The sequence below is a fragment of the Mastigoproctus giganteus genome, chromosome 8 (assembly GCF_048544385.1).
Source record: "Mastigoproctus giganteus isolate SK-2022 chromosome 8, ASM4854438v1, whole genome shotgun sequence".
NCBI classification, from domain to species: domain Eukaryota; kingdom Metazoa; phylum Arthropoda; class Arachnida; order Uropygi; family Thelyphonidae; genus Mastigoproctus; species Mastigoproctus giganteus.
In genome coordinates, this window is record NC_143582.1 from 67,096,093 (window position 1) to 67,105,582 (window position 9,490).

At 39.1% G+C, this 9,490-nt stretch overlaps 1 protein-coding gene across 1 annotated transcript in view; it reads left to right on the plus strand.

The window, feature by feature from the left end:
• LOC150081591 (calcium-activated potassium channel slowpoke-like) overlaps nucleotides 1-9,201 on the plus strand; it is a 409,705-nt gene extending 400,504 nt beyond the window's left edge. Inside the window, exons 22-25 of the mRNA XM_090380557.1 lie at nucleotides 1,045-1,175; nucleotides 2,940-3,134; nucleotides 5,847-6,014; nucleotides 8,591-9,201. Of these exons, the coding sequence (XP_090236683.1) occupies nucleotides 1,045-1,175; nucleotides 2,940-3,134; nucleotides 5,847-6,014; nucleotides 8,591-8,668 (572 nt within the window). The 3' untranslated portion in view covers nucleotides 8,669-9,201. The remainder of the gene's footprint in view (nucleotides 1-1,044; nucleotides 1,176-2,939; nucleotides 3,135-5,846; nucleotides 6,015-8,590) is intronic.
• Nucleotides 9,202-9,490: the final 289 nt, after the last annotated feature.

The following is a 9,490-nucleotide window of genomic DNA, read 5'->3' on the forward strand; positions in this document are numbered from 1 at the left end:
AATAGTTTATTTAGCCAATAACTGAATCACTAAATATATTACCACTCTTTTTTGTAACCATTTTTATTTTTGTTTCCCCAACAGTACGGTCTGATGATGGGTATCGGTAAGATACCTGAAACGTTACCTTAAGTATAGTAGTTTAGGCGAATAGCTTAATAAACTATATTATTAATTTCACGTAGTATAAGAGTGGTAGTATATTTAGTAATAATCTTAATGGAAAACAACCACGTAACGTCCTTCTGTAACTATATTAAATCACTATACTTTAAGTAACGTGTCGGGAACCTTGCTGGAACCCATCCTCAGACCATACATAGCTCAGACCAGCCTCTGCTTGCCGAATGTCTCAATTCCAAATTCACGTTCTTAGCTGCTAATTCTTTGCACCCACGCACCTTTTTTTCTTTTTTTTTTTTTTTTTTCCCACACAGCGAGGAAAATAAAGCTGCTTCGCTGCTTTTTCCTTTCTTTTCTTGTGGGAAGAACGGGACTGTATTCGATTCTCGTTGATGGCCAAAGTTCAGAAATATTTCCCACTGGGATAGAAGTTTCTTATTGCTTATTTTCATTTCCCGAAAAAGCAGTGTGAGAGTTAACACTGCGCATTTTATTTCTGTATATTACTTATACAGAAATATATTGGCAGCTTAAATCCCAATCCCGGATAAATGGTGAGGGTTGACGTCAGGAAGGGTATCCGGTCGTAAAAACTATGCCAAAACCAATAGATGTGTTGCGGTTAAGAAGTTAATCCAACTAGAGGAGAAGATGATGTAAAGTGTGAATTGGGAACATTGAATGCCGACCCCATATAACGTGGGAAAAGGCGAAGACAAAGAAGAAGATTTATAGTTGGCGATTGTATGTATCTAAAAATATTAATAATAAATAAATACAATACATTACTGGTTAATACAGTCCTTTCGAATAAATGAGATTTTTATGAAACTGCATTGTTAAAAGTTGTGCTCTCTTGTTCAAATGAATCGTAAATGGAGAACAGAATATTCAGATCATTTGAAAATGTTTTCCTTTCAGTTAACGATAACAACGTTCAGTTCCTGGACCAAGATGATGATGATGATCCTGATATAGAATTGTACCTCACTCAACCATTTGCCTGTGGAACTGCCTTCGCTGTTAGCGTCTTAGATTCACTGATGAGTACGGTAAGTTGCGTATAGTTATCATGGATTAAAATAATTAATCCTTTTTCTGTCCATGTAACGCAGTTAATTCATAAAATTGCCTTGTATTTCCTTCTAAGAATCTTAATTAACAGACACTGCTATATATTTCTTTTTCATTTACAGAATTGTAAAATCTAATACTAAATAGTGCACCTCTCACTTCCCCAAAACTGATTAAATTACAAAAGCACGAAATACATTGTATAGTTTTGCATTACCAAATTTATTCATTATGGGTAGGGAAAGCCTAACGAAGCATACTTGAATTTTTTAAACAACTATTCAACAACTTAAACAACAATTTAAACAACTAAACCTTCCGCAACTAGTATGGCTCCTAGTAGTGTAAATGGCAACTAGTAGTGTAAATGGCAACTAGTAGTGTAAATTTGTAAATGAAATCAAATCCTCCCTTGAACCTTTGCCTATTATTCTCCAGCTGGTTATACACTATTTTTTGTTTTCGTTTCGATATACAATGAATTACGAAACATTAATTGTTTACTTGGCCTTTAATAGACACCAGGCGAGCAACAGCATCTATTTTTCTTCCAGTAATTCCCATTCCACTTGGCGTCTGTGAGACTCCAGTGACGTGTCTTGCCTGGTATAATCCATGGGTCTTACTCCGTTATTCGGTGATCCGGAGTTGCTGCTAGAGTTGATTCTCGGTTGCCGCATAGAGTTGAGTTTGATGTCATCCATGTACATCATGTGGGAGAGGATACACAGGAATCTTCTTCTTCTCTAAACCACAGTGGGCTGAGGACATCGCCTTAGAAGGTTCCTCTTCTGATGGCGATCGATCTGGTCGTGATGTTCTCGACCTTGATAGTGCTCCATTTCGGTATGGTTACTTCTAGGAAGTGTGTTAGTGTCGGGTTGACTTTGTAGATCTCCAGTGTCTCTATCAGCCAGCTATGGTGCACGGAGTCGAACGCCTTGCGATAGTCGATGTAAGCCGTGTTCAGGTTGCGGTGCTTTTTTGTAGACTTGTTCCATAACTGCCGCATCAATGGGCAGTTGCTCCTTGCATCCTTTGCTCATCTGCTTACTCTCCTTCTACTGCTCAGCCAATGATGTTCTGGCTCTCCAAATGGTCTGATCTAGTCTTAGTTTTGCAGCTGGTCAGGATCTTGTACATTATTGGAGACAGGTGATCGGCCTGTTCTTCGTCCTCTTTGTAGTGTCTTTGTCGTAAACCTTCAGAAAAATGATTCTTTGAATAAGAGACTCTGGGATTGTGTAAGGATGTCTTATCATTTGGGTGAACTGCTACGCTAAGTGCCTGTGTGTGCAGTTGAACTTCTTGAACCAATACAATAATAATTGTGCAATTATTATGGATTTGTGAGTTGTTTTCTTTTATTCAAATATCCATCGAAAAAAGTGTCCTTGTGATTGCGACTACGTTGAGTCTAATATCGAAGAAACTGATAGCGTACTGGTAAGAAAAAAATCTACTTTTAGTACTTCTGTACCTAAAAAATAAGAAAATCCCTGAGTTCCTCATATAGAAACGAGACGTATCTCCTCCTCTAAAGTAATACAGGGAATAATCCAATTCGTGCAGATCTATGCCAAGAAAGACAAATGGAGCAAACATGATATATTTATTAGTTGCCTGCAGATGATCGCGAAAAATCTATCTCGGACATAGGTTTTTAAATAATCTTATTTTGTCATTCAGAAGATTTTCTCGGCTTTCTGCTTATGTAAGGATTTATATTTGTTGTTTTTCAGACCTACTTCAATGCCAATGCTCTGACGTTGATCCGATCGCTAATCACTGGAGGGGCAACACCAGAGCTGGAACTTATTCTGGCAGAGGGAGCAGGACTGAGGGGTGGCTACAGCACACCAGAATCATTTATTAATCGGGACCGCTGTAGAGTGTCACAAATTTGTCTTTATGATGGACCTCTGGCACAGTTTGGGGTAAGTATTCTAGAAGAGTTAAAAGTCGTCATTGTGATATTAAAAATTATTTTTTTGCGAAACGAACTTCTTTCTATGTGCATTAAACCTTTCTTTATGCAATCTAAATTTTCTATATGAACTTCCTCCAAAATGATTGATATCCCAGGGGAGATATTAAATACGAAGATTTCTCAATTAAAATACCCCTAAGGCTAAAAAAGTATATATATATATATTTCTTTTTTTTTTTAATTATTATTATTTTTTTATTTAAAAGTCACCTTTAACATTTAGACATACTTCACTGATATACACTATATATTCCTGGTGAAAATAATTCTTTTGGCTGATGGCAACCATTCATCGATGATGCTGGTTGGGCAACGGGTGCTAGTTTTCAGCATACCGTTCCCAGTTGGTATAATTTTCTTTAAGGTCTAATAGCAAATAATGAAGGTAGTTGAAAAAAAGGTTACCATAACTTTGCCAGAAAAATCTGGGATTCACAATTTTTCACTCTTGGAGACTGAAGATGTTTTCACTGCGCACAAACTATCGGAACTTCTCTACTACAGCGGTTTTTGACATTCTGTCGTGAATTTTTTGTGCTTCTTAACCTTAACTGCACTCTTATCTGTTATTTGAAATGGAATAGGAAATACAAGTATTACCCACGCAAGCGTAACAAAGTGCAAACGAAACTCTTGTTATGCACTAGCATTTTGACGTATTTGTTTAAGCCAGGAGATCCTAATCTATGAATCGCGACCCAAAACTGGGTAGCCATGCAGTTTATGGTGGGTCGCCGTGATCCTCTTTAAGAAGTCTAAATTTCTTATTGTGAAAGTGTTTCTTTGCACTTGGTCGATGAATTGGGGCATGTTGATTGGACACCACTATTTTAACCTTGAATAAATAGTGGACTGCGAGTTTGAGTGGATATGCTGGTTTTCAACCACCAAAACTATTATCTGGTAAAGTACTGTCAACTAATAAATAAATATTAATCATATCTTAATAGTATTATTATTATTTATTATTTACAGCTACCCAGTTTCTGAAGTTTAGTCATATTTTAGTAACACTACGGACACTACTGAGAGTATTCTGCTGCAACAGGATCTGGAAAGGTTGAGCAGATGGGCTGAGAGGTGGCAAATGAAGTTTAACATTGACAAATGTAAAGTACTACATATGGGAAACAGTAACCCCAGAGCAATGTATCAACTGTGTGGTACTACACTGACAGTGGTAGAGAATGAAAGGGACCTGGGGCTGGTTGTGCAGGCAGATATGAAGTTCTCTGAGCAGTGCAGACGGGCGGCAAGAGTAGCTCATGGTGTCTTGTCAATAATATACAGGAATAAGGAGGTAAATATCCCCTTGTATAAGGCAATGATCAGATCACACCTTGAGTGCTGTATACAGGTCTGGAGGCCTCATTTTAAGAAGGATGTAGAGCTGCTGGAATGAGTACAGAGAAGGGCAACAAGATTAGTGAATGGAACAGAGGGGTGCTCTTACGAAGAAAGGCTTAATTATTGCAAATTACAGTGTCTGGAGACTAGGCACCAGCGAGGTGATATGATAGAGGTGTATAAAGCCTTGAATGATTTGAGCATGCTCAGTGCTGATGGGATTCTTCCTCTTGCTCAGAATAATCACCTGAGAGGGCATAAATTCAAATTGAGGAAAGACAGATGTAGGATAGATGTGTGGAAGTTTGCCTTTAGCCAGCGGGTAGTTGGTTGTTGGAACAGACTTCCATCCCTTGTTGTGGAAGTTGATAGCCTAAATAAATTTAAAGCTCAACTGGACAAGTATTTTGAACGAACGAAGGGGTGAAATGGGAGTGTTTTTTTTTTTTGTTTTTTTTTTGGTTGATGCTTAACTTGCTTTCTTGCATAATATGCCTCTACTAATGCTAAACAGTAACACTTAATTTGTACACAGTAGTGTAAAAGAAATACATTATTAATTCAAAGCCGAACTGTGGGTCTCGAAGCTCACTCCCAACTTGACATATTGTTATTGTTATGCGGTTCCCGTGGATTCCCACAAATCCGCGTTAAGTACTCTCTTACCATTGCAGAGCCTGTCAGTGTGAGTAGCGTGTTGTTTGACTGGCCTCTTCGTTACTGGGAGGCGCGATCACCAGGAAGGAGCCTCCCAGCATCTGTCCACTGGCACGAGGAGCCGGACCAGGGAGTTAAAAGACATCTGACGGGCCGTCCACACTCCTGCAGGAGCGAGAGTGGAGAGGACCAAGGAAAGAGCAGAGAAGAAACAGGAAAGTGGAAGACAGTGGGGGGATGACAGAGCGTAGGCATCCCCCAGGCGAAAAGGAGCAGGAAGAGGGCTAGGTGCAGTTGTGGGACTTCTGGAGAAGGACTGGGGGTAGGGAAACTTAACTCCCAACTTAACCTGGGTCCTGGCTGAAAAAGGTTAAGACCTCCTAGTTTAAGCTTGTAAACATCTGTTTCCACTCACCCTGCTGAGACTGTCGCGCGCCAAACATGTTTTAATTAAATAACCCTCGTTTCTAGATATCTTGCAACTAACATATGTAGCTGTATATATAAATGCATAACATTTTCTATTTAGTCTTGCAAGCCAACTTGATAATGTTTGATGACCAAGAAGAGCGCCTTCAGATTATATAATATAATAACTAATCCACAAACATTTTTTGCTTTTAGTGTATTCACTTGATGTTTTTGATTGCACTAGGAAGGAGGAAAGTATGGCGATCTCTTTACGGCAGCTCTCCGAAACTATGGGATGTTATGCATAGGGCTGTACAGGTTTCGTGACACATCCTCTTCCTGTGAAGCATCCTCCAAACGTTACGTTATCACCAACCCACCTTCTGATATAACCCTCTTACCCACAGATATGGTAAGTTCAAAATATTCTTGTCATTAGTAACCAAAAAATTAGTACTACCTTATTCTCAAAGAGCGACCCATTGTTCTTTGTGAAACGTATGTTTATATATAGCTGTAACCCATAATATAGGCTGAATGATCACTGAATTATAACCACTTACCTAATAACGTGTTGAGCCACCTTTCGCACGGATACCAGCCGCTATTCGCCTAGGCATTGACTCCACTAGATGTCTGAAGACGTCCGTAAGGATCTGCAGGCATGATTGCCTGCAAATCTTTCCACAGTGTTGGAATAAATGACGGGTGCGTGTCCCTACGCCCCACTTCCCGTTCCAAAATATCCCACAGGTGTTCAATTGGATTGAGGTTAGGCGAATTTGTTAATTAAGTGGTTAGGCCAATCGTGCCACTCGTGCACAGTGAGCGCCCGATGACACGGCGCATTATCGTCTTGGAAAATCCCGTTTCTGTCCGGGAAAAAACGCAATATGGCAGGGTGCACACGGTCTCCTAAGAGCTGCCGGTAGACTTTACCAGTTGGTCCATACGCGCCAGGGGTCCTAATTCTTGCCAGAAAAACGTGTCCCATATTAAACAACCACTGCAATCTGCCTGGATATCGGACACCATGCCGATGGATACATGGACTAGTGTTGCTTGCGCCACGCAGGAAGCCGTCTGTCGGCGTATTGCACCAGGTATTTGGACTCACTCGTTTCCAGTCCTCCAGTATCCAACCAGCATGTTATTGATATCACAGCATTCGCTGTCGACGATTATCAGTGGTGAAGAGAGGCTGTCTCTTGGGTCGTCTGCTGTGGAACCCCATACACCTGAGTGTGTGGTATTTGGGATATTGTTCTTGCATTCCAGTACTGCAATGTGAACTGTCGCACAGTGACCTGCTGTTGAGCCTGTGCAGCGCGCTCCACCCTTCGCCCACCACGAACATTCACCTTGCGTAAGCCTTTACAGTTCTGACTTGTTCGATACAATTCTTTGTACATCTTAACGACAGTGGGCCGTGAGCAGCTGACAAGACGTGCTGTTTCAGATTTAGAAGCACCTGACGACGAGGTTCCACAATCAAGCCGTTTTGAAACTCCGTGATATCTTTACTACCTCCCATGCAAATTACCACTGCTCTAACTTGAGAAGCTGTCTGGCTTGTTATACTGCGAGCTATGTGGCATAGTCCATTACAGATGGGGTGGTCATAATTCAGTGATCACTAAGTGTATTTAGCTTCATAACTTTGTAAGCCTATAAGTTCCTATATTTTGATCTTAGTGAAACACCAAGCGCTGAATGAAAGCTTTGGTTTTGAAGGGTTATAAGTGAGCAGTAGCTATGAGTTTCGCCAGTAGTTAACCGAACATAATATATATATATAGCGATTTTCAGCAGAATGTCACTGTGTATACGTTAACCATACTGATATATACAAAGTCCACAGCATACGAAACAAAGTTTTCTTACAAGATATTATTATTATTAATAGCCATATGGTGCAAGGAAGCCCAAGGCTTATGCTGCACCAGGAAAAAAAAATTTCCCAAGTTACTCTGAGAGAGAGAAGTAGAAGGAAATCACCAAGAAAGAGAAGAATGATGATATTTAGCAATGGAAAACGGACACCCAATATATATTCCATTTTATCCCCCCCCCTCATTCTCTCATTATATGTGCAAATTTTCTACTTTCGTGACTAGCACCGTTTGGTTTTTTGTTTTTTGTTTTTTGTAGGGCTTCATTACGGGTCAGGTTTATCAGCCAGCATTTAAGCCAATTAAGAAGAAAATCAGAATCGTTACAGGTGATGTAATACCTGACATATTAAGAGTGGGTGTGTAATCACACTGAGGTGCTTTAGCCACTATTAAAAATTTCAAGACCTCGACTTTTATTCAGTGCTTGGTATGTTATACTAAGTTAAAAATGAACGAAGTTATAAGCCAAAATTGTGAAGCTGCTTTTGTAGGTCTTCTATGCTAATTCAGCATGAACGCTTGTCTCCTTTTAACGCATAATATGTCGTGCAGCCTCTGCTTCGTGTACTTTACTGTTCCAACAGACTGATATCACTGATAAATAAGTCGTGATTAATTCTTTTTAGCGGTCTAAATTTCTAAATTATTCCTTACTGTGTAGCAGTTTCATTTATGAGAAAGGCCATCTCACAAAATAAGTTTCGTAACAACCAAATTAAACTTGTTTTAGATATGAATCTATCACAAAAGGAAAATTTTCTTCCCGTAAATTGTTACACTGCAAAAGATTTCGATTTCGTGGGTGGTGGGGATGCTAGATGTAGTTTCTTTCGTAGCATGCGTTAATTTTTGTTTTCCCATTGTTGTTAATTATGGAATTTCAGATTTTGCTGTTATAATTAGAAAACCGTGATATAAAATATTCCAGAAAATAATAAATTTGAGTGATCAATCGAATTGGAGCTTCATTCTGTTATACAATGTACATCTTCCATTATACATTGTATTTGTTAAACTGGTGGAAGTGTTCCTTTATACATTCATTGTTGAAGTGTTAATGCCGTGTAATAATTTTTATTTAATTCCATTTTAGGTTTTTGTCCTAATGCAGTTTGACCCAGGTCTGGAGTACAAGCCAAACCGTGGAGAGTTAAAAGAAGATAATTCTTGACTGTTGTACTATAGTACCTTGACCTCCGGGCCCTACACGTATGTCTGATTTCATTCGGCGCTAGGTACTCTGTTCGTCGAGGTTACCGTACCAAAAAAACAACGAGGTCGAATGAAGTCGTCAGTTAAGCTTCGTGGCAGAGCGTCGGAAGCTCCATGGGTTAATCGTCCATACAATATTTTATTATGCCTGGCTGTAAATATCACATGCGGATTGTAGCTTGCTGCGTGTTTAATACGAAACACACATCGAAGCTTGAACGATGAATGTTCAGGGAACGCGAAAAAGAGCGTGTCGAATTTCTTATTTCTTTAGGCAGATTCTTAGTCCTTAAGAAACTGCCTATTTTTCCTGCAGTTCTTAAGAGCGCATTATGTTTTTCCTAATGAAAACACACTGCACAGAAATTAAAAAGAAAGTGGAATGACATCCGCTGTCAGGTAGCTAAATTATGTATTAATTTAGCTATTTTCTTCTCTACACTTATATTCCTTTGATAATAATATTAACTGAATATCCTGAAATGATGCAATATACATTGCGTTTATATGCACACAAAACGTTTAAAATTTTTCCATTCTGTGAAAAGAAGAGACGGCTTCAAGTTCAGGCAAATATGTTGGTCTCATTAAGCAGTAGCCTAAAGAAACCAACATTTAGAGAGGAAGAACAGAAGCCAAGTTTCAGTAATCTCGTTATTTAATCATTCATTTATTTCTTTATTTCACGAAGAATTAATGGAACAAATAACTTAAATAAAAAAGAACAAAAACTATAAAGCCATGATAAGACCGGTTTCGACCCTCGTTCTGCACCATTCCA